The sequence below is a fragment of the Pollachius pollachius genome, assembly GCF_949987615.1.
Source record: "Pollachius pollachius genome assembly, chromosome: 11".
Lineage (NCBI taxonomy): Eukaryota > Metazoa > Chordata > Actinopteri > Gadiformes > Gadidae > Pollachius > Pollachius pollachius.
In genome coordinates, this window is record NC_136944.1 from 17671281 (window position 1) to 17697505 (window position 26225).

At 47.9% G+C, this 26225-nt stretch overlaps 1 protein-coding gene across 1 annotated transcript in view; it reads right to left on the minus strand.

The window, feature by feature from the left end:
* Positions 1–17974: 17974 nt before the first annotated feature.
* Positions 17975–26225, minus strand: part of LOC307082856 (shisa family member 6) — a gene marked incomplete at both ends in the record, with an annotated part of 46274 nt that continues 38023 nt past the window's right edge. Inside the window, 4 exons of the mRNA XM_079746581.1 lie at positions 17975–18648; positions 21132–21257; positions 21782–21802; positions 23865–23924. Of these exons, the coding sequence (XP_079602707.1) occupies positions 17975–18648; positions 21132–21257; positions 21782–21802; positions 23865–23924 (881 nt within the window). The remainder of the gene's footprint in view (positions 18649–21131; positions 21258–21781; positions 21803–23864; positions 23925–26225) is intronic.

A 26225-nucleotide genomic window follows, 5' to 3' on the forward strand; every position in this document is an offset into this window, starting at 1 on the left:
ACACACACACACACACACACACACACACACACACACACGCACACACACAATCCTCTCAGTAGAAAAAAGGTCTCCTATTGATTGATGATGGTGCACAGGCAAAGCACGTGCCACAGACACACTTGTTTTCAGCAAATGTCATTGGATTATCTGTCTTAAATTTCCCTATGGGCTCTCTCTCTCTCTCTCTCTCTCTCTCTCTCTCTCTCTTTATCTCTCTCTCGCTCTCTCTCTCGACCATGCAATGATCCCTTACAATCAACAGAGGGCAGTGCTGACTTATACCTTGACTGCATGAACGCTTCAAACCGAGTGTTTAATTGACTATCAGCAAGATACCGCCTATCATTGCTATTGCAAATGTTTATTCTCTCTGCCGCCTTTCGGGTTAATTAGTCTGAATCAACTCTTTACAAACCCGCTCATTCGTAATCTCCTAAATCAAACTCTTTAATCTCACAGCGACGTGTACAAAATTAATTATCCGCGGCATGTAATGGGCCATCTTGTGATTAGGGTATGCACCGTTTTCCTCAACGGCCCATTGGAGTCCAACTGTAATTTGGAGTCGTTTAAGGATCTGAAAAATATCTGCAAAAATGTTCTGCTTGCTGTTCTTGTTCTGCGGCAGCATCATCCTCGGGTTGATGCTGTCACAGATTTAATGTCTTCAAGGTCGGTGGACGTTGTGAAATTATCGCAATTCCTGAAGATTTAGAAGGAAATTAAGTTTGACGTTCAAACCATTGTTGTGAATGAATATATTAAAATGATTCATTAGGTCTGCGTGGGGACAGTTTGATGACTGAAGGTGAAGAAAGAAACAAAGAAACACGTGTGTGTGTTTGTGTGTGTGTGTGTGTGTGTGTGTGCATGTGTGTGTGTGTGTGTGCGTGTGCGTGTGCGTGCGTGCGTATAAGAGAAAGAAAGCCGGAGAGAGACATAAAGTAAAAAAAAGAAAGGAAGAGAAGATGGGTTTACTGAGAGAGAGAGAGAGAGAGAGAGAGAGAGAGCACGGCAGGGAGAGATGAAGACGTAGCCATCTGCGCTCATTGGATTTCAGGGTTACTACGGTTACTAGAGTAACTGCGGTAATAGTCTCACAAATCTGACCTTAGATTAATATCGAAAGTCAAACAAGCTCAAATCTTGGCGAAAGGGGTCTTTCACTTTCTTTTGTTTCATAAATTGTCAACAATTTTGATTAGCCTAGCATAGGGTTTATTTACATTTAATTTGGATTTTGACATTACTCTCTTGAGTACTCTCAAAATGGCGGAGCATCGCCAACAAGCCCGCCCTATAGTGTATTGTCGGACAGAGGAGGAATATGGCAGACCAAGGCCATGGCCCCAGGAGGCCGAATCGACTGGTATGTTCAGGTGTTAATCTCTGCCCCTGCTGCAGAGAACTGGCGGAACTAAGACTCCTCCAACAACCACACCAACTCCACCCTGTCGGAGCTGACTGGGATTAACGCGCACCCTTTGACCGGGAGAAGGAGCGCGCATCGCCCCGTGACTCTTCTGTAAACATCAGCAGGCCACTCCACCATCAGCGTGTACACAATTCGCGCCTCCGCTCGTTTACATATCGGGGTTGTGAAGCGTATTTGCAGGAGGTGACCTTGGGCTGCTAATGAATGGGCTTTGCATATTTGTGACTTTCTTGCGAATGAGTTCTAGCCAGGCGAGGAGCAGGGTTTCTCAACTTCGCCTGCACCCCCCCCACCCCCCCTCTCCTTCAGAGTCCAGACCCAATTTAAGAATATTCAAATTTTTCAGATTCCACCGAGGTCCAGCTGTTAGACCCATCACAGCCCTCTTCATCAGAGCTCTAGAGGCCTGTGCTTTGCACATGGAAGACTCAGGAGAAGTCGGGAATCAAACCTGTAACCCAGCCTACCCTCAGGCTGCGGCGGTGGACTTGGAGAGTATGTGTGTGTGTGTGTGTGTGTGTGTCTGTCTATGTGTGTGTGTTCTACATAAACAGATCAATCTCTTGAACTTTGTTTTTTTTGGCCTGCTGATTGATGGCGATCGAAACTAGCCTCTGTCGCCGTGACGATCTGCTGGTCACCCACTGGCGGTCCGAGACCACCGCTGCGGCTCCTAAAAAAAATGTGTGTGTGTGTGTGTGTGTGTGTGTTTGAATGTGTGTATTTGTGTGTGTGTTGGGGATCATGTGGTTTTCACAAACTGCTTTTAAATCATTATTGGCACATAGTGGCGTTAGTTAAAGGTGTCTCTCTGTCCGCCTGTCTGTCTGTCAGAGGGAGAGACAGAGAGACAGAGAGAGAAAGAGAGAAACAAAGATAAGTAAAGGGAGAGAGGCTCCTCTGTGTACCAAGCCTGAATAGCAGGTCGCGGCGTCGCTAAACACCGCACTAGCCGTTAGCCGTGGCGCTCCTGGCAACGGCCGGCCCCTGAGAACCAATAAGGTCTAACGATGTCGTCGTGGCAACATAACGGCAGAGTTATGACACGCTGACGTCTCGTTTCATATGGTGGGAGAGGGTTATGAGGACGGACCCCCAGGGCCCCTGGGAAATAAGGGCCCCTTTCTCTCTCTCTCTCTCTCTCTCTCTCTCTAGGGGGGAGGAGCAGGGGTCAATCTGCTACTTATTACATCTCAACGACTGATCTAGAAGAGAAGGGGGGAGGGAGGGAGAGAGAAAGGAGGGAAAGAGAGGGAGTGAGAGGGAGATTGAGGGGAGAAAGAGAGAGGTAGAGGGAGGGTAAGGTTAAGAGGGGGGAGGGAGAGAGAGGTAGAGGGAGTGAGAGTGAGATTGATGGGAGAAAGAGAAAGGTAGAGGGATAGTTACAGAGGGGGAGGAAGGGATGGAGGAAGAGGGAGAGAGGGGAGGAGGAGCAAGGGGGAGAGAAAGAGTGAGGATGGAATTATGTGTCATCTCCGTATTCTCCGTACAGTTCAGAGGTCAAAGTAGCACTCAAAGAGCTATTTGATGGTCCTGGAGGCCAGAGAGCATTTGACCTCTAAATGAGTCCCTTATGGCTTCATGTTGAACCATCATCAGGACTAACAGCGGTGGTTGTGACGCATGCTGAAGAAGTAGAATATGGCGTCTGTGTTTCACTCGCGGTGGCTGAAACCTCTGCAAAGAGAGAGTCGTCTTCCGGACGTTACTTCTTAACCAGAGGAAACGTCCGTAACTGGAAAATTGCACCTTTCTGCTCACTTTTGCTCCCTTTACAGCCAGTGTGTCAATATTTTCCAGCGTTGCCACTTGGGTATTATTGCTGCCGTGAAGGAATATTTCATCTTCAAAGCTCCACTTAACGTCGCTCACAAAGGCCAGGCTTTCTCGCCTTCGCTGCTGACCTTTGTGTCTCTTATTTTTTATTTATTTAATCTCCAGTTGAGGTCCTACGTGTTCAGAAATACCAAACAGTTTACACAGGAATATTGGGCATTATTTTGATACTTTTAGTTATCAAAATAATTATAATTGATTCCTGACAGTTATTTTACCGGTGATGTAGTCACCCTTGGTTCGCACCTGAGCTTATTTCAGCCAATTGTAGAACACTTCAGAAATAATCGACTCACCATAGAGGACAAAAATATTTGTGTCAGGTCTTTTACTCTCTAATGGACAAAGACATGTGTTCATTGATGTTACCTGGTGTTCATTGATGTTACCTAACCCTAACCCAACACTGCCAATATCAGGTACACATGCTCACATACAATAAGACGCCTACAGAGGTCAATTTGAATATGTATTAACATCTTATACTAGGCTCTTAAAGCTTGTGCTTTTAAGTGTAGATGTGCACCAGGATCAATCCATAGCAATACTATAAAACCCACTACATCACCTTTAATCTAAAATAAGTTATTTCAGGGTTTGGTACCCTTGAACCAATCCATACTCCCCCCCCCCCCCCCCCCCCCCCCCCCCCCCCCTCTCGCTCTCTCTCTCTCTAATACAGTACAAACGATCCTTACGTCTCTCACTCACTCTCTCCTCTCCCTTTAATTAATTTTCCAGGGGATCATTCGGTTTTTCAGCCCAGGGCGAAGATTTGCTGTTGTGTCAGAGGCCCCCTCCTCCCGTTCTCCTCTGCTTCCCTATCTCCTCTCTTCTCCTTTTCTCCTCCCTGTCCTCCCCTCCTCCCTGTCCTCCTCTCCTCCCTGTTCTCCGGGAGGTATTTACAGCCACTCCCTCTACTGATGGAGCTCCTGTATCTCCTCTCTCCGGTGGAGTCCTGGGAGGAGGTGGTGTTATCTGTATGTTTACAGGCACCACAGTGACTTCTAACCTGGGGGTATGCAGACAACAGGGGTACGTGTTTGTTAAATATGTTTTACTGATTACTGATGATCAAAAGCAAAGACCAGAAATAGAAGCAGGCATCAGCTTCTTCCATTTTAGGACAGCTAGATCAGTTGTCATGTCAACTCTTCAAGCTCCTTATGGTTCCGAGGATTCATTCTATATATATATGCCAAAAGTCAGATTAGCAAATAAGACAGCCTGTAGATGTTGGAGACCAGGTAAAGTCAATATCACGTCAATTCTGAGTTTCACCTGAATACCAAGTGGTGAATAATAATAAGTCTGGGAATGTAACGGTTCACGGGGGGTTATTTCAACAGGAGAACGTTGAAGGCAGTAGGGACATTAGAGATATTGACAGTCTTCTGCTGATAAGGAGAGAGTCCTTGACTGTCAGAGCAAGTCACACGGCTAGAACGAGGACAATCATTTGGACTAATATTGATCTGTTCTGTTATATTTTTGTCTCTCTGACGGGACAATAGATATTTTTTCTTTGTCGGAATATTGATAAAGGGGACAGACACAGAATGTAATGACCACGGCAGACTGCGGTCTGATGGCAGCACGCACCATCAAGTTTCCCTCCTAGAAAACGTTAATCGCACCGATCCAAGGATCAACAGTCAGCCAGCAGCGTGGAACTAGCTTCGATACGCAAAGCATTTCGCTCACGTGCGTCGTGTTTGTCGAGGGAAACATTAACATTCGCGTGTTAATGAGGAGCCAACACCACCGCGACCCAGAGTCATCTCAACCTCGCCGTTCATTAAAAAAGCGCAGTTTTCCAGGGACCAACACGCTGAATTATTCATGCGCCTGTGCACCGGCTGCTGGTTCAGCCCGCTACCGAGGCTGACTCCCCCGAATTTTAATGGCGGCTTCGCCTTCCCAAACCTCAGGGACGAACACGGACGTCTGACCTTACAAACAAATCCTTTGCTCTCGCCCAGTTTGGAGGTTCAAACGTTTTGTGGCGCTAGCCGTGGTTTCAAGGCGGGCGAGGAAGGTCAGCCGATGAAACGTAAAACACGAAAAGGATTCTGCCTTTCTCTCTGTGCAACTTAATCGTTTCTGAAGGAAACGCTTAAACCCAGGGATGAATCGAAACCTAACAGAAAGGAGCTGTTATAACAGCTGGGACTGGATTTGTTTGGTCTCATAATGTATGTATTTCAGCTATAGAGACAGTATATATATATATATATATATATATATATATATATATATATATACATTTGTATAAATTAATATGCATTTCAGTTCGGAGGAAGTCATAGTATTGATATTTTAGACTTGAACTAAAAATTCGAAGAAAGCGGCCTGGAACAACTCTTCATAAATTTAGTAAGCAGCTGAAATTAATTAAATGCAATTCTTAGTTCTGTGCTTAATAAGTCAAGTTAATAGTAATGAGTGAACGGAAGCGTATCATATCTGAGACGCAGATGTTTTTCATATTGAGAGACTAATCACTCGTGTAAAGCTTTAAATTCTCCATCCCGGTGGGCGTGGCCATCTTGTGAAAAACAAATGAATAATCGCGGTATTCGTTGAGACGCTGACGAAATCAAGGACTCTTTAAATCTAAAGCTAAACGATCTTCTTTCTTCTCTAAACTCACAACATTTTGACCTCAGAATGAAAGGGTTGTTTTTGGAGCTGAAAGTGGAGTTTTGTGTATTTATATGTTAAGTATTCTCTCTGTGTTGCCAACCTGGGGCGTGTCCAGAATAGTTGAGTACGCCTAGCTGGGGGGGGGGGGGGGGGGGGGGGGACCAGACCACAACACTCACTTTGTACAATGATCTGGAGAATGTGAACAACATACAAGTAACTTACTACACAAGTAACAAATCAACAATATGACAAGAAGGGGAGCCAGGGGGAGAGTGTAGTGAGGAGAGAGTGGTGAGGAGGATCGTGTAGGGAGGAGAGGGTATAGGGAGTGGAAGGAGGAGAGGGTGTAGAGAGGAGAGATCGGGTTCTCCCCCCTCCTGTTTCTCCTCCTCCTTTCCTCTACTGTCTCCTACCCCTATGCCCCCTCCTCCTCCTCGGAGTGAACTTAGTTTTCCTAAATGAGATACCTCATCGCTAGCATGGAGGCTTGGAAAAGACTCAGGAAGTGAAGCTTTTTCCAGGCGCTGGCTAAGCATGCTTAAAGAGGCAGCTAAGGTGTTGAGGAGGGAGTGTAGGGAGGAGAGAACCTAGGGGAGGAGAGAGTTTAGGGAAGAGAGAGTGTAGGGGGGAGAGTCTTTGGTCCTTGTGGTGACATGGGACTCCGTAGAGTGATGGCGGGTGAGAAAACAAGGTCAGGAAGAGCCTGTCATCTAGGACGCCCCTCCTCTAGAGAGAGGCTCCTCTCTGCTGCTCGGACGCTCACCTTAATGTGGCACTGGTCCGCCGGGCTGCCCTAGTAGAACTGGTCCAGGTGTAACTGGTCCTGGTAGAATTGGTCTGGTAGAACTGGTCCTGGCAGTGCTGGTCTGGTAGAACTGGTCCGGTAGAACTGGTCCTGGGAGAACTGATCTTGTAGTACTGGTCTGGTAAAACTGGTCTGGTAGAACTGGTCTGGTAGAACTGGTCTGGTAGATCTGGTCTGGTAGAACTGGTCCTGGTAGAACTGCAATGGTAGAACTAGTCTGATTTTACTGGTCCTGATTAAACCTTTCTGATTATTTCTGGTTTAATTGGTTCTGGTCTAATTGATCCAGATTCAAGCCATCAAACATGAGAAGGTTTTGCAGTTTGTACGTGTGTTTTATTGAGAGCAAGCCCGCCTGCATGTGTGAGTTCATGTGCATGTGATAGCATGTGTTATGCTTTTAAGGGTGATCATTTGCCCTGCTTGATTAATTCACCTGCTCCTCCTCTTTCCGTCCTCTACCTCCTCCTCTCTCCTCTCTCCTCCTACTCTCTGCTCTGACCTCCTGGGAGGAATCTCAGCTTAGTTTTCCTAAATGAGATACCTCATCGCTAGCATGGAGGCTTGGAAAAGACTCAGGTAGTAAAGAGGCAGCTAAACTACAAAAGAAATTCACTCAGTTTTAGGGAACTTTTTGACTTGCACAAGCTGAACAATAGAAAGGGATGTTGTGTAATTGATAAATATCACACCTACACGCACACATAGAAACACAACACACACACCTCAGAAATGTGTCTGACAGCGACACTTAAAAAACTCACATTCTCACTGTTTCTCTCACACTCACAGACATATACACACCACATACACACACACGTCAATACAGTCACACACACACACACACACACACACACACACACAAACTGATCCCTGCTGGCGGGCGCCTCCCTCTGCAGATCGCCCCGGCAGGAAGTGATGTGATCGACAACTTCCTGCTGAGCGCTAGGAAGAGTGTGTTGAACGCCCGGGTCTGATCATGTTCTAGCAGCAGGTAGTCCCGCCCCCCCATGGACACACCAACAATTCCCCGAGCGTGCAACTTCTCCCATCAGAACTCCCTCAAACCCCTCTCCCAACACTACTCACTCCACTCTCCCACCCTAAACCCTACTCCGTCCCCACGTACTTGGAGAACACTGCTCTGAGTCTGCACACGGCCCTTTTGCCGGTCAATGACCTACATGTACGTCAGGACGTGCAGTCCTCCCAGAGCTTATAAGCATGTTGGCTTCTCTGCAGAGGTTTGGGTCAAGTGATCGCTGATTGGTCGAGCAGCGGAACATGCATAGTGTTTTTCAACAGCCGACATGGGAATAGAATGGGAGCACCTGGGTCCCCAGTAACCCCTTCCACATCCTCTTACAATGATCAACTATAGATTAGTCGGGATCAGATATGTATGTACCATAGGTGACCTATCTCGGAGGCGGGGAACTGAAGCAACAAGGCAACGTATTGGTCATTGGTGATTGGTCCCCTGGCCTAAGCTGCTGGGAGAGATAGTGTGCAAGAGAGAAAGAGAGCGAGGGGAAACTAAACGCCTTGAAGAGAGACCGAGAGAGAGACGAAAGCTAAGAGTAAGAGAGAGCAACTAACAGTAAAACAGAAAATAACAGAAAGAGAGAGAAAGAAAAAGAAGAGTATCAGCCCATGAGGATCTGTAGTTTGTTCATTCAACTAATTAGTTTATGAACACATGAACGACTCAGAACTGTCCAAGTATAAAAGTAATTAAAATGAGGCTGATTATCAAAATAACCGAAATAATCTCTTTCAAGTTTATTTACGTTTCAAGAGAGGTAGCATCCTCCCGGAAAGAGAGAGAGGGATCAATCACACGGAGAGGAAGAAATGGAGAGAGAGGGGGAGCAAGGGAGAGCCATAGACGGAGACGTATAGAGAGGAGATGGATGAGAGAAACAAATAAAGAGAGAGAAACGGTTGAATAGAAAGAGCAAGAGAGAGAATCAGTTGTTATCTCGGCCCCAGACTGAGGGAGAGAAGGGACGGTGGTGATTAATGTGAAGCTGTTGACCGCTCCGATACAAGCCTTCTTAATCCATCAGGCTGTCAGCCAGAACTCAGCACAACAAAGCAGACCTTTCTTCTGGAAATGTTCCAAATCACAGAAGAAAAAGGAAATAACCACTGCGACTCGGAGAAGTCTTAACTGCAGTGGACAAGAGTTCCTTTAGATCATCGTTCTGTTGTTGCTTCAGTTGCTGGGTGTGTAACTCAATCAGCGTTTGCTCTGTCCATATTTAGCTTCTAGTGTTCTCAAAATGTTCTTTTGGGTCAGGGTTAAGAGAGTTGAGTTTAGCGAGTTGAGTTACACCGCGTTGAATAGCAACAGAACTGCTGACATTTATTCTCCTGCGTCAGTAAGTCTGTGCTTTGTCATCTCTTCAACCCATCTATTAAAAATGTATAGGGTGTAAAGACCTTAGACTTAGGAATAATAGGCCTAGGGCTTATGGACCAAGGACGTATATACCTAGGGCCTAGATACCGAGGACATAGAGGCCTCGGTCGTATATACCAAGGATTTAGAGACCAAGGATCTATAGACCTAGGACATAGAGGCCTAGGGTGTAGGATTCGGGTTAGGGCTAGGGCATCTTGTTATAGGATACTACAGGTAGACTACTGACATCAGGGTTCAAACCCAGAACCTTTATTTTCTGGGTTCTACCCTCCCCCTGACCTAGACCTAGACTTTCCGGCACACGTTAAATGAATCCCTCCTGCAGTTTATTTACAAGAGTTATAGTGATAATCACTTCATCCACAGCGCGTCTGAACTTCAGAAAACTCGGCCAAAGAGCCAATCAACAACTTCGTAAATAGAGGTCCTCCTCTCCCGTGATACGGGAGGAAGAATCTCTCATCATCCGCCTGTAATGACTCTAATTATGCACATCATCATCATCACAATCACCATCAACATCATCATCATCATCATCAGCCAGGCCTCGACCCCTCCCCTCCCCGCCCTCCTTGATGGCCCAGCAATGGCGACCACGGGCATGTCATCAGCTGTTGGGAGAAGGTGATTGGTCAAGGCTCATTAAGATGGCCGCCACCGCCACTCGCGTCATTACCCAACAGGTCTGTGTCCTGATCGCCCAAACCGCACAGGTTCCATCTGGGGAACCACAGACCCTTGATCACCCCGTCCCAAAATGAGTAATACCACCCCCCCACCCCACCCCATTGGCTCAGCGGCCCTAGATTGGCATTTAGGAAGAAGTTGTTGCTTATAGTTTGCATTACTTTGAGGAGTGAAAGGACTACTGAAGATATCAAGGTAAATAAACACAATCGTTTGGAAAAGGCAGCAGTGTGGGTTGAGCGGAAACCCAGCGGTCGTCCATACAGGCGATTAGGCCTCAGCGTGCTCCAGGCTGGAAATAAGCAAGAACAAAATAACCCGTCTGTGGGGAAAATGAACAAAGTCATACCTTGCATACCCCTATTTATTTATGCAAACATCTTTTTCCGGCACTTCTTGCACCATCGAGGATTGGTGACTTGCCTGACCTGATTTATTTTCTTTTATTCCTGCCATCGGATTTCTGATTTCCACTCTCCACAGAGAACCTGCTGGTCTCAGCAACGGGGCCCAAGAAAAAAAACACGTTGGAAACAGTCGACTTCTTCAGTCTCAGCCAGCTGGAAAGAAAACGACTTCTTTGGATGTATGCTACCCGTTTCAGTGTTCCCCCAGCGACGGGGCCCCTGCTATAGGCCCCGGCCCCCGTCTCCCTAGGGGCCCGGTCGGGGACCCTCATTAGGCCGACTCTGAGGCGCCGTAGGATCGATGGGAGGGGGAGTGTTAGTGGCTGTCTGGGTGGTATTTTGCCAGGGCCCGGGGCCTATTGGGGCCCGCAGACACATTCATCTTCACACACAAACACACACACACACACACACACACACACACACACACACACACACACAGATATACAGTTCATACACACACAGTCTTAAAATACGGCCATGTATACAGTCACATATACACTAACACAAACTAACACACACACATGCTCAAAAACCTGCATAGACCAGATGTATTCACAGACACACATGGACAAATAAACATTCACACAATCACAACAGCATGTAGGAACCAACACACACACACACACACACACACACACACACACACACACACACACACACACACACACACACACACACACACACACAAACTGCTCGCCGCTCCGGTGCTTATGGAGCCTGTGGGGGCGCCGGCTCGGCAGCATGGCTGTGAATGCAACAAGCAGAACTCACTGTGCGGCTGATCGATCGCAGGAGGAGGAAATTATTCGTAAATCTTCCGTCTTCACCAGCTGGTTAACCTGCAGAGCTCAGAGCCACACGGTAGCTCTACACAAGGTATCCTGTATACCAGGTCCTGAGAGTGAACTGGTAAAATACGCTGTAAACAGGAACATAACCTGACATCATGACCATGAAACCTCGTCCCCGTCACCGACTTCACCTCGATCATGACCACCAAACGTCATCAGCACCCTGACTACGAACTTGATGGCGAGATGTTCCAGGGTTATGACATCAGAACCCTTGACCCTTGATCATCGATCTGATGCTACGCCATGCCATGCAGCCTCCAGCATGGCGCTTCATCCGACGAAGCCGCCTCCCATCCGCCCCCGACCCTAAACCCCCACGGATGAATCAAAACGCCTCAACATAACGGCAATGGCGGCCATGTTCCTGGCTCCATCTAAATGCTAATCGAGACGCAGCTAAAGCAAGCGAGGAGGTCCATGCCCCTCCTCGCCTAATGTGTGTGTCGTGGAGGTGATGGGGGCCCTCTTGCTTGGTGCTGATATACTCCATGCTTTGAGATCACTATCCCCCTGATAGACAAGGGGGTGGTGACCACAGGAGCGAGGGGAGGGGAGGGGAGGAGAAGGGAAGTGAGGGGAGGGGAAGAATCAGGAGAGGGGAGGAGTGAGGGGAAGTGGGTATCGAGAGGAGCGTGGGGAGGTGAGGAGTGAGGTGTGGTGAGGAGGGAGGTGAGGGGGGAGGTGAAGAGTGAGGGGGGAGGAGTGAAGGGAGGGGAGGAGTGAGGGTAGGGAGAAGGGGGGAGGTGAATAGTGAGGAAGTGAGGAGGAGTGAGGGGAGGTCAGGAGTGAGGTGAGGTGAAGAGTGAGGGGAGGTGAGTAGTGGGGAGTTGAGGAGGAGTGAGGGGAGGTCAGGAGTGAGGTGAGGTGAAGAGTGAGGGGAGGTGAGTAGTGGGGAGTTGAGGAGGAGTGACGGGAGGTGAGTAGTGGGGAGTTGAGGAGTGAGGGGAGGTGAAGAGTGAGGAGGTGAGGAGGATTGAGGGGAGGTGAAGAGTGAGGAGGTGAGGAGGAGTGAGGGGAGGTGAAGAGTGAGGAGGTGAGGAGGAGTGAGTAGTGGGGAGTTGTGAGGGGAGTTGAGGAGTGAGGTGAAGAGTGAGGGGAGGTGAAGAGTGAGGAGGTGAGGTGAGGGGGGAGGTGAAGAGTGAGGGGGGAGGAGTGAAGGGAGGGGAGGAGTGGGGAGGTGAGGAGTGAGGTGAGGGGGAGGTGAAGAGTGAGGGGGGAGGAGTGAAGGGAGGGGAGGAGTGAGGGGAGGGGAGGAGTGAGGGTAGGGAGAAGGGGGGAGGTGAATAGTGACGAAGTGAGGAGGAGTGAGGGGAGGTGAGTAGTGGGGAGGTGAGGAGTGAGGGGAGGTGAGGAGAGAGGGGAGGTGAGGAGTGGGGAGGTGAGGAGTGACGGGAGGTGAGGAGTGAGGGGAGGTCAGGAGTGAGGGGAGGTGAGGAGTGGGGAGGTGAAGAGTGGGGAGGTGAGGAGTGAGGTAGGGGAGTTGAGGAGTGAGGAAGTGGGAGGTGAATAGTGAAGAAGTGAAGAGGAGTGAGGGGAGGTCAGGAGTGAGGTGAGGTGAAGAGTGAGGGGAGGTGAGTAGTGAAGTAGGGGAGTTGAGGAGGAGTGAGGGGAGGTGAGTAGTGGGGGGAGGGGAGGAGTGAGGGTAGGGAGAAGGGGGGAGGTGAATGGTGAGGAAGTGAGGAGGAGTGAGGGGAGGTGAGGAGTGGGGAGGTGAGGAGTGAGGGGAGGTGAGGAGTGAGGGGAGGTCAGGAGTGAGGGGAGGTGAGGAGTGGGGGTAGGGAGAAGGGGGGAGGTGAGGAGTGAGGGGAGGTGAGGAGTGGGGAGGGGAGGAGTGAGGGGAGGTGAGGAGTGAGGGGAGGTGAGGAGTGGGGAGGTGAGGAGTGAGGGGAGGTGAGGAGTGAGGGGAGGTCAGGAGTGAGGGGAGGTGAGGAGTGGGGAGGTGAGGAGTGAGGGGAGGTGAGGAGTGAGGGGAGGTGAGGAGTGGGGAGGTGAGGAGTGAGGGGAGGTGAGGAGTGAGGGGAGGTGAGGAGTGAGGGGAGGTGAGGAGTGAGGGGAGGTGAGGAGTGAGGTGAAGAGTGAGGGGAGGTGAAGAGTGAGGGGAGGTGAGGAGTGAGGGGAGGTGAGGAGTGAGGAGGTGAGGAGCAGTGAGGGGAGGTGAGGAGTGGGGAGTTGAGGAAGAGTGAGGGGAGGTGAGGAGTGAGGGGAGGTGAGGAGTGAGGAGGTGAGGAGCAGTGAGGGGAGGTGAGGAGTGGGGAGTTGAGGAAGAGTGAGGGGAGGTGAGGAGTGAGGAGGTAAGGAGGAGTGAGGGGAGGTGAGGAGTGGGGAGGTGAGGAGCAGTGAGGGGAGGTGAGGAGCAGTGAGGGCGGTGAAGAGTGAGGGGAGGTGAGGAGTGGGGTGTGTTAGGGAGTGCGGTTAGTGGGAAAGGAAGGCATCCTGACGTTGCTCAAACAGCGAGAGGAGTTGATTGAACATGCTGACTTCTGATTTACTGAATTCAAACCCACTTTCATCTGCAAGCTTCAACTGTGAACCTTTGGGCGGGGAGTGTAATAATCCCTGGACCACCTTATAATAGCTTATCTTATGATCTACGTGGCTGTTTATTGACCCGTTAAACATCAACCTCATGCCAAGCAATAAATGTACCTGTTGTGTTCGACTGGTCCACTTCAGCTGCTGTTATTCATAGTGCCAGTTTGTTCCGGCGGTTCGCCTGGAAGATTGTATTCATCCATCACTTTGAAACACAGCACAGTGAAGCCTGAGTTGTATTCCTACCGTTACCCAGAAACTCTCTTGGAGTCTACAGCTCCTCGTAAGATTGGTAGTGATTTCTAGTTGTATTGGTTGTTAATGGGTAATAAAACCAATTGTACGGTTTGATTGTGGTCAGCCTCGCTTATAAAATCGAATCTAGATTAAATGTATGAGTTTAGTGTTAACAAGTGAGCATATAGTAGTACTTTATTTACTTTGGTACATACTATGACACATAAACTTGCCTGCATGCTTTCGGTATTAAATGATATATGAATAATGTTGTGGTATTGTGGTAAATAGCTACTTTTGTGGTGATGCATGCATAAGACAAAAGTCATGCATAAGACAGTAGTCGTGCATAATTGTCATATTGCGGTGGAAAGCAATTAATTAGTTGTATGGTCATTTTACATATCTCTTGTAAGCGGATAAATATGTGCTATAGAATGCTGGCTTGTGTCAACCCATTGAGGTACACAATGCATAAGTAATTTAAGTAAATAATCGTATTATCTTTAATTATATCCATGAATAAAGGATTAAACAAGAGTTCAGTCACAGAGAAAGCTAGGTGATGTCAATGTTGTGTTGACGTGTCATATTCCTCTCCACTCTTTGTGTTGTGTGCGTAATAACACAGACACACACACACTTCTTTTTGTAACACGTTGAGCTGTATTGTAAACATAAACAAATAAATAAATAAATTAACAAACAAACAAACAAACCTTAACATAAGAACTGTAGGAGACAATTTCCGTCCATCAAAATAGACAACCAATTGCATCTATGCCAGCAAAGTAAATTTTTCCACTTTTTCTTTAGAAAACAACAGCGTCCTACAGGAAGTACGTCATACAGGAAGTACATCATAGAGAAGGGGGGGGCGTCAGGGGATGACATCATCGTTGATCAGTTGAACATGGGGGGACATGAGAGAACAAGGGTCATGAACGTTTACTGCTTAGCTAACACTGGCTAAGCTAACGCTGAATGACCTAAGACTGGTTTAGCTAACACTGGCTAAGCAAATGCTGGCTAAGCTAATGCTAGCTAAATTATGCCCAGCTAAATTTACAATGGCGAAACTCACACTAGCTAAGCTAATGCTGGCTTAACTCACCCTGGCTAAACTCACACTAGCTAAACTCACTCTGGCTAAGCCAATGCTGGCTAGGTTTAAGATAGCTTAACTAAGGCTAGCAAAGCTAACAATGGCTAAGCTCACAATAGCTAAGCTAAAGCTGGCCAGACTAAGCCTAGCTTAGCTAAAACTGGCTAAGCTCTGGCTAGCTAAGCTAATGCTGGCTAAGCTATTGCTGGATAAGATAATACTAACTAAACTAAGGCAAGCTAAGCTAACACTAGCTAACATCATGCTAGTTAAGCTAATGCTGGCTAAGCTAACACTAGCTAAGCTAGGCGAGAAAGAATGCTGACTTACAGATGTTTAAACTGTCTACAGGTTGTGTGGCTACAGAATCCATCGGACAGCATAAGGAACACAGGGTGATTGACACAGCCAGCAAATACAAATAAAATCTAAAATAACACCCTTTTGTCCTAACCGACTTGCCATGCTCCAATCCTACAAATCTGTACAAAAAGAATGAGGTTGACATCATTACTGGAGGCGAGCCGCGCACCACGATGAAAGCATCGAGTGGAAAGTAATTATGTGAATTAATGTGGCGTAAAGAGATACATTCATCCCAACTCTGTTGTGCCCATGTGGCCGATTCACTCAATACGACTCTGCTCAGCAACCTATGGGAGAATACGTGGTACTTTTACGAATATCCGAGGAGAATCACAGTTTTGTGTGTTAAAGACATACCTGGTGCTGTGTGACCTTGAAAACACAATTAGTGAACTTTGTTAATCTGTCTGAGTGGCAAGAGAAGCAACCAGGTAGAGACTGGTATTAATTCAGCTGGCTGCCTGTTTACGCTCTTTTGGGGACACTGAGAAAGTCCTAACATGAGGAATTAACAGAAATAGTGACACACTCGGGCACACACACACACACACGCTTACATACACGCATAAAGACGCAAGGGCCACATACATACACAAACACATACACAGATACAAAAGCACATGCACACACAAATCACACGCACACACACCGACGAACAGACACAAAACCAAACAAACACACATTCTAACACACACACGCACACACATGGATACATGCAAACAGAGGTGTACACGCACACACAGGGACAGAGCCACATGCAAACACACGACAAGCAAACACACACGCGCACACACACACGTCATATGAAGGTCTTTTGACTTCTTGTGATGAAATAAAAACATAATATAAATACAGTATCAACTCAATAGGGCAAACACAGTATCTATGATCCAAATATTAGAATATTATATTATCCATTTAGATTTGAATGTCCACTGAATGAATGCCCTCTTCCTCTATGTCAAAGTATTCATTAATACATCATACATAGATCTATAGATCTATATATATATATATATATATATATATATATATATATATATATAAATAATGGCGGCCAAAGAGAGTGATTGTGCTGTCAATAGTGTATACACGTCTAAATACATAAGGCAGTTCATAATAAATGTTTAATCTTTAATAGCAGGGACACTTTCCAGTCCCAGATTACATCTCTCAGGTTTCCATCGCATTCTGACATCACCAGGTTGAACCAATCACAAACAGCGATTGCAGTTCATATATCTCACCAGAGGCAGTGCTGTTCCTGAAAGTGCTCTTTTAGTTTGGTAAAATCGTATGATCCGAATATGAATTCAAATGTGAAAGGAAATGTCTCAACGTTCAAATAGGGTGTGGTGTTGATGTTCGAAGCTGCTGTTAGACCACAGGAAGATGGATAATTCAACTGAACACAACGCCTCCTTCACATATTTTGCTTTGCCTATATATCATGTTTTATTTTCGATCTTCGACGACTTATCGTGGAGTTTTGATTGGTACTCACACATGTAATTACTTTAAAATATATATTTTTAAATAAGATTTGTGAATCAGATGCACACACAAAAACATACGACTGAGATAAACTGAAAAATAAAGTAAAAGAGTCCAAAACGTAACCTTTTATCATATCTAAAGCTGCTAAAATAGCATATTTACAATGGTTTAATAAATGCCAGGGGAAGCCTGTGTTTTCTCACTAATAAGCTGATATGTTCTGGCTCAAAGGACACGAGTAGAAACAAAGAAAGAACAAGTGAATAATTAAATAGTTGTGCTTTTTAACCGACAAACAAACCCACTGGAATGCGGTTGTTGTTGATCGATAGAGTTCAGAGTTCAGAGTTCAGCTTCTCAGTCCGACAACAGCTCCCAGTATAAACCCTAAAGATAGTCTTCGTTATATAAAGTGATCACAATTTAAGTTTGAATCTCACATCCGCTGTATTAAATGATTAAAAAACAGTTTATTTCATCGCAGTTTATCGTTCACGGTAGGTTGCGTGGCTTTCAGCACATAGCGTGCAGACAGAGCCCTTAAGTCGTTCCAGGAGACAGGATACGTCCTGGTGACACAGGAAGCCAATGCTACAAACAGGAAGTGGTTAACAGGAGAACAGAACCTAAAGCGTTTGGATGTGTACGCTCGGGGCGAGATTGACTGGGTTCAATGCCGACCCGCAAGTCTGGCTGTCTGTTTCTTGGGGGTGAACAGCTGCTATGACGACTGGTGCTATGGTGACGGTCGCCTGGAGAGACCGTTGCCATGATTTCTTTCTCTGAAGGTGTACATTACCCAGGGTGACCATCGCCGCTAAAGTGACTTTCGCTATGGAAACCATCGCTATGAGTGACGTTGCTGGAATCGACATTATTAAGGGTGACCATCGCTACGGAAACCGTCGCTAGGGGGGTGATGGTTGCTAGTGTCACCATGGCTAAGGGTGACCGTCACTATGGAAACTGATGCTAGGGGCTGTCCGTTGCAGGAGCGACCATCGCTAAGGTCTACCGCTGCTACGGTAACAGCCGCTAGGGCTGTCCGTTTTGCGAAGGCGGGTGACCGGCGCCGAGGTGCGACGGTTCCCAGGGAGGTAACCAGGGGTAACCAGGGGTAACCGCCAACGCTAGACGGTGACCTCGTTCTTACTGGCGGTGCGGTAGTTGTGGGGCGCGGGGACGTACTGCAGGTGGTCCACCGTGTGCATGCGGCGCGACGCGAACGCCTGCCGCTTGGAGGACGATGGCCCGCCGCCACCGCCGCCGCCGCCGCCGCCATGGCCTACGGTCAGCGTGTTGTAGTCGTGGCCCACGGTCAGCGTGTTGTAGTCGCGCGGCGTGGGGTGCGAGTGCATCTTGATCATCTTGGCATGGCGGTCCACCTTGGGCGTGGTGGGCATCAGCATGTCGGCGTGGGACATGGCGCGCGCCATGGCCTTCTCGCGGAACTTGTCGCGCCGCATGGTGGGCGACAGCAGCAGCAGGGGCTCCTGGGAGTGCAGCCGCTCGGCCGACAGAAGCTGGTCCTCCGAGAGGTGCCGGCTGCTGCCGTAGGCCGCCGCCGCCATGCCGCCGTAGGCCGACAGCCCGTAGTCCCCGCCCCCTCCCCCGCCCCCTCCGCCGGCGCTGCGCCGGGGCGTGCGGGGCGGGGACAGCACGTGGTCCTGGGACATGGCCCGCTGGACCCGGCGTGGCCGCTGGCGGGGAGGGGGCTCGTCGCTCAGCTTCACCATGTGGCTGGGCCCCCGGGGGCCTGGGTCGTGGTGCTTCCTCATGTAGTAGTCCTCGACGTCTTTATCCGCTGCAGGGGTTGAAGGGGGGGGGGGGCACAGAGGGATAGAGAGAGGGAGAGGAAGAGAGGAAGAGGAGAGCAAGACAGGAATGAATAATCTCTTTTAAACTGTAGTTTGTTGTTTCCTTTCCGACGCACCACTTCACAAGAGAATATCACCGCCTCACCATTACCACGTCAGCATCAGTACCACCCTACCAGCAGCTCACCATTATCAATGTAGCCACCGCTAAGCTAACCAGAAGCGCCCATCTTGCCTCTGTAGAGAGTCAGGGGTTACAGAGGCACCTCGAGGCTCCCAGCGCTGCTTGGTGCTCGGTTCCACGGCGAACACACAGCTATACAGAGAGCAGATCAACAGCTCAGTGGGCCTGGCTGGTGAACCATTAGGGGCCATGAGGAGGTTTCTACGGCCGGGTGGTCCGGAGGTCATCCTCCTCTCAGTGGCTTCTCCAAGGGGTTTCCCTGGGAGTGAGGTCAGCTCCTTCTGCTTCTCCAGAGGAGCCTTCAGGCCCCCCCCCCCCCCCCCCCCCCCTCACGGCTTGGCTAATGAAGGGGGGGCCACTGAGCCCCTCTGCCCGGCTGTGCTAACAACGCCCCTGTCCTCCGACGGCTGGGTGGGAGTGACATTATCCCAGGAAATGTCAACTTCGAGACGAGAAGTAATGAGGTCATCCTCAAGCTGCGGCGCAGAGGGCCGTGATAGGTCAGTCTTTTGGTGCATCTTTACAGCCTGATTGGCCAGTGGGAGCTGTCACGTGACGAGAATGTTTAATGGGGAGATCGCTGTGGTTTGATCCAGCAGGAGTCCGATAAATGCTGCTTTAACAAACATTCACACTGAGATGCTTTGGGAGGCAGACAGAATGAACTTAGTGATAAATTTGTAATACTACACTGTGAGATGATGGGGAAGGGGCTCGATATAAAAGGGTACCATGGTCACAGAGAACAGATGAAGGATTTATTTCTGTAGAAGGAAATAGAATAGACTTCTGGCAGGATTCTGTTCCAGAACTCATCAAAATCCTTGCATCGAATCGCGTGTCTGTGTGCATGTGTTTATGCTTTTCTCCATATAAGTTTATATGTGTGTGTATAACTACAGTTTGTGTGTGTATAATTGCGCGTGTTGAACAAATGTGAACAACTCTCCATGTGAACAACCTTTCAGAGGATTTATGGAGAAATCCTCCGTCTTTAATACGTATTATCCTGATTAGTTGACAGCCAATCATAGCCCCGTGATCCGACCAATCACAACCTCACTGACCGCCAATCAAAACCCCCGAACAGCCAATCAGAACCCCTGAACACCCAATCAGAACGCCAGAAGCAGTTCTCAGGCGAAAACATGAAGTGTTAACCCCTGTTCACAAACAAACACACCTTCACTTATAAACATCACATCCAGCCATGCAGCCAGCCACACACCAACTGATCACACACAGAACCTTGAGTAGAAGACAGTTAAGTGCACGTTAAAAGAACATCGCTGAATGAGGAAACACAGGATTTGAAAATATGACCGAAATATCCATCATTTAGCTTAAAATGTGCTCAAAAACCCATTCTGTCCTGTCTAGCTTCAAGGCTACAGGGATCTGGGTTCATTTCTCAGACTTTGTAGCAACCGAGAGAAATCTCCTGTTACATGTTTTTAGTGAGTCTCTCCTTTGGAAGGTCTAGACTAGAACTAGCCTTAAATCACGACTGTTGCATATTGTATCTTGGAATGACTGAACTATTGATGGGAGGTTGGATGATGACAACATTGAGAGGCGGCATGGGGAGTGACGTGTCGTATCCGGGCATGCCAACAGGGTCACATGGGGGTGGAGGTGGGAAGTGAGGTACACATGGCGACCCAGATAGCACTGCTGTGACATCCTTACCATCACCACGACAACGAAAAACATCACGTTACTACGAGACGACGACATCAACATCGCATTACGAACAGCAGGTGGAGGCACCAGGTGACCGAGTCAGGTGACCAGGCCACCAGGTACCCCACCCGGCAAACCCCGCCCCCCAAGCAGGATGACGAGGAGCAGATGGAGTCGAGACGGAGGGATGACAAGAGGATGGAAATGCATGCGCCCCATTCAGGTCCTCATGCCAAGTATGGAGATGAGGAGGAGAAGAGGAGAAGACGATGAGGAGGAGAGAGAGGAGGAGGAGGAGGAGGAGGAGGAGGAGGAGGAGAAGACGAGGAGGAGGAGGAGGAGGAGACGAGAAGGAGGAGGAGGAGGAGGAAAGGGAGGACACCAGACATCGTGTCAAACATCACCACCACACATCTCTCTCTAACGGACGCCACTGCGGCGAAACCGAGGAGGGGGGTGTGGCCTCGGAGAGGGCCGGGCTGTCCTCGACGTCGGCCCCGCCCAGAAGACGTGCAGGGGGGGAGGTGGGGCTCAGGCGAAGGCGGAGAGACGGTTGAACGGAAGACCACCTACTTAATCTATGGAGGGAGGAGGAGTATTTACTCAGCGCGGCCTTGAGGGGGGGCAGCTCGAAGGAGGGGGGCAGGGGGCTGAGGTTCTGGAAGGAGCGCGACAGGTCGTAGGGCTCTGTCGCCGACGTCAGGATGTTGTTCCCCCGCTGCGGGCGATCTACAGAGAGAGAGAGGGGCGAGAGAGAGAGGGGGGAGAGAGGAAAGGGGAGAGGGGGGAGAGAGGGGAGAGAGTGAGAGAGAGGAGGAGCAGGGGAGAGAGGGAGGGGAGAGAGAGAGAGAGAGAGTGTTTGTGAGACAGACAGTATTGATATTATATATGAGAGAGAGAGGAGCACGATAGTGGGAGAGAGATATAGAATGACAGCAAAAAGAGAATAAGGGAGAGAGAAATGAAACATATCAATTCACAGTCAACCAATCACGAGAGAGTACTCTGGGAGGTGTCTGTGTCTGTGTGTCTGTGTGCATGCGTGTGTGTGTGTGTGTGTGTGTGTGTGTGTGTGTGTGTGTGTGTGTGTGTGTGTGTGTGTGTGTCTGTGTGTGTGTCTGTGTGTGTGTGTGTGTGTGAGAGCCAAATGAGAATGTAAGAATTTAGATGTTTGTATTGTAGCTATAGATATATGTATATATAGATATAGATATATGTACACATATGAATGCAGGTGTATGTGTACAACTTACCGTGTCTCATTTGTCTGTGGGCTAACAAACCAAGTGAAAAAGAAATCAATCAATAATCAATAAACCTATAGCAGATCAAAGTTTCACAGAGTTTCATAATGCAGGGATGATGTGTCAGGTGTGGTCAACGTTGCTGCATCGCTAATGCGACGCAGCCCCAGACTATCGACCTTTTCACTTTCATCATAAGCTATCAGAGGATTCATCCCATCTTTTCAAACCAGCTTTTATCCGAATGAATCTAGATGCAATTAAGTGGAGCAGGGTAGGGGCTGTGGGGGTCTGTGACATTGGGGTTTGACCCCAAACCTCTGGCCTGGGGGTCAAACACCCGTACCGCTAGGCCAGCCTGCCCTGGCGAGACTAGACCCTGTTGTGTCACATCGCATCCTGGATCCACTCAGACAGATGAATCGACCCGTGAAGGCTTCGGTTTAGAATTGTTCGGTACTTTTTAAAAACTCTTGTTCCTTTGGTAGTGTTCGACAGAGTGAACGGCTTCAAACCAGCGTCCGGAGCAGTACTCGTTTAAAATATAGTCTGAAAACATTCACAATGTCCGCCATGTTCCGGGTGACGCGGGAGGCTGGGGGTAATTACGCATGGCTTTGTTGCTCCCCGTTCTGAACAAAATCACATCTAGGAAAATAAATGAGGGATCAATAAAAGTGATTGGTTTTTCAATAAGCGCCAACAACCTAGCACAGCTTTATTTCCCAGCCTCTCATTCTCTCAACTTTTCATTTCCCTCCGAGGGAGCATCGGCGGCGGGTTTTCTCTTCTAAACGTTTCGCCCGTGACACGTGGAGCCGAAGAACGTCCGGGTCTCCGTGTGACTTTATTACTTTCCTCTTTATGAAGACTCGTTCATTTCCACACCCCATGACAAATCTCACGTCGTCATCCTTTGGGGATCTTGACAATTTGAATGCAAATCTTCGACTTCAAAGCAAGTCTTCATCTTCAGAATGTCGAATGCAGGGGTTTCAGGAGAGGGGGCGTTGGGGGGCAGTAAACTGCATTCAAATCACTGGCATGCAACACATGCAGGAGGTCCGCTGGCGTAGCTGAACCTGGTGGTCCATGCGGTAAAACGAGTGTGCAGGGCTCTCAAGTTTTGAACTGAGTTCAGAGTGAGATTTTGTCGGTGGGGGGGGGGGGGGGGGGGGGGGGGGGGGGTATATTAACATGTGGCTGCATACAAATGTGTCCAGACATGGTGACTAATGTAAGTAAGCATTATTGGCCCTTAACACTCATATTCAGAAACAACACTACCTCAAAAGGCTATTGGCTTAAGCAACACCAGTAGAGGCATATACTTTCCCCTGAACTTTTAAACGTTGCCAACGTGCAAAAACATAATTAGATATTTATGTGGCATTCAGTCCAATGTTTAAAATATATCTGTGGCATTCAGTAGGCCAATGCTGTGGTAAAGTGTGTAAAGTATGACCAAGTGTTTCTTTCTGTTCAATAGATAGAACTTTATCAATCCCCTGTAGGAGAAATGTGTTAATGTTTGTCCCTATTAAACAATAATAGTAAAAAAATTAATACAAAACATGGCGGTAACTAAGTAAGTCAAACCGTCCAATCTGAAGGATCTACTTAACCACTCCCCCTACTCATTTCCACCAATGCAAAGCGAACAGAACTGAGTAGGGGAGGGCGTAGCCTAACTAGTTTGTGAACGACACAGAGAAACGCAACGCAAATTCAATGTGAACATGTATGAGGCTTTAATAAAACCCCGGACGATTTTGAAATTCCGACACACAATTTTTTTAAAGTGTCTCAAAAAGAGGGCATGTCCGGGCAAAAGAGGACGTCTGGTTACCCTACGTACGGGAAACCCATTTGATCCCTACCTGTTCCACTGTTAAATAGCGGCCCAAATTGGTGGGTGCTATCCTGGTAATTTCTCTGCGTGAGAAATACGAAGTGTGGCGTGTGCATGGGTTGAATTGCGTGTGTCTCACGCCGAATGCGTGAGACTTGAGAGCCCTGTGTGTGTTCGTGCGTGTCTTTGTGGGTGTGTGCGTGGGTGTGTGTGCTTCTAAGCCATAGTCGTCGTACTCACCCATCTTGGGCGTGAGGGTCAGGTCCAGATGGCTGTGCTGGTAGTCGTGTTGGTGGTTACCTGAAGAGACAATCCACAGCAAACAGGGAGAGAGACATCCCATTAGCCATATCCGCCATTAGCCATCCCCACGTTAGCTGCACCCTTCGTAAGCCCATCCCTAGATAGAGCTACTGTCGGCCCTCCCCAAGGTTAGTTATAGCCACTGTTGGCTATAGTTCTTCCGACTGTTGGCTTTCAATTCAGTTATCCATAGCCATCACAAGCTCTCTAAACTGTTGCCTTCCATACATTAAGCTACAGCCACTGGTGTCTATAGCCACCATGAGCTCTCCAAACTGTTAGCTTTCCATTCAGTTAGCTATAGCCACCATTAGCCCGGCTAATTGTCCGGCTGTTCCTCTCTGTATAAAAGGGCATACGTATACGTGTGTACATATATACACATCACATGAAATTTGATGTGTCGTGGTCACATCAAAAAGTGTGTTGGGTCACAAACACATGGTGTGTGACAGGGACTACGTGAGAGTGCTGTTGATTGGCTGGGCCGTTGCAATGGGTTGCCATGGTTTTTATGTTTAAAGGAATCAGTGCTCTTGCTGGGGGACCTGTTGTTCCCCGGGTTGATTAGAGTTCAGTTCAGATGCAACAGATTACGGAATCCATCTTGCATGTCATTTATTGGACACACACGCACTCATTAGGGGATTGGAAAATAGGTCTGATGTACGGCATGCCAGGAAGGACATTGTTCTCATTGTTGTTCTGCTCATAGAAGAGAAATAGGACAAACAAACAAAATCACGTTGAGGTTTGAAATAATATATCAGAGACGTCTAGTCTGTAGTTGTCCATACCCTCTTCTCTATCGGTGTGATTTGCATCTTAATTATTGCTATCCTTCGTTCCATAACACTACCTGGTGAAAATGTTAGAAGGAAGCAGGTAACTTTTAAAGACAAACCAAAATGTTATTGAATCTTAAATCAGTGAGAGGAAATTATGTACGATTTTATCAGACTTGATGTTCGGTTTGATTAAAAATAGACGAGAGCTCCGAGGGTAATTAGCATTGATCCAACAGGATTGCGGGGGAGAAAGACCCTTTGCTGATGATGAACTGCGACTTCGTTATGATAACTGGCAGTAATGTCTTAGTGTTTTTGAAATGGCCGTACATTCATTTGTATTGAATCAAACTAATTAGACACAGATAAGCTGGAGCTCTGAGGAATCCCCCTTCAGCATGGATCGGACTAATACAACAGAATAATGACCACCCACTCCGCTCGGACAGTGTCTTAAGTAGAGAACTACCGTTATTAAACTGTAAAACAAGCCTTCAGAGTCATCATTTTGCTCCCCCTGGACCAATAGGAGGCTTCGCTTGGATGTGAGAGACCAATTTAAAAAAAAAAACCTACTCGAGAGCCCAAGAGGAACGGCTTTACGACAAAGCAAACATCTTATGAACAGTTAACCAAGCACACCAACAGTTCCAGAGATTACGACCAAGAGTTTTAATTGAAAATTTCTGAAGTTCTTCTAAAGTTTTAAATGCCTCGGCTGTACATAAAACTTGGATTATATCCGGAGCATTGGGCTTGCAAGTATTTTGTATCTGATCGTGCAGAAAAGAGTCGGAATAAGGGAGGACAATCCGATAAGATGAGAGAAGATAGTAAGATGAGATGTGACTTTACATTGAAGAATATAATTATTGCAGAGTCTCTTCTCCGCATATCACCTCGATCATTCTGATCTGAATCTGGGACTTCACAGAGCAACATCACCATCTCCCAGAGGATTATGGGTAGCCGAGAGGCGGTTGCTAGGAGACCAGTAGCCGGCAACCATCTTGGCTGAAATCAGACAGCAGACATAATCAGCATCAAAGAGTTCCTGATGCTCTGAGAAGAACGAGGTCATGTCTTTGTGTAATACTTTTATGAGTACTTCATAGTCCTATTTGACTGAAGGCAGGAATTGAAGCACTATTTGAAGCTAGGTTTCGTAAATTAATACTAGACGACTGTTTTTCCTTGGTCGTATTCCTCAAAGTGCTGTCTATTAGAGGCTGTCACCTAGTAGGTTAAAGGAAACATGTTTCACTTCAGACGGCCGGCAAAGAGGGCAAACCCTTCGACGACCATGCCTCCTGCATCGTCGACACTCCAAACGTCACTGGGCACTTTGTTCAAGGAACAAATGTGTTTCTTCAAAACAAAGGAGAGCATGATACCGCAGTGACTTGCATGTTTGACGTTCAAAAATGTACAGGGTTTAATCCCCTGTATGTGAATTATATTAATTCAGATAGATGTCATTAAGGAGCAGGTCGCGGTTAGGTGCCATCTT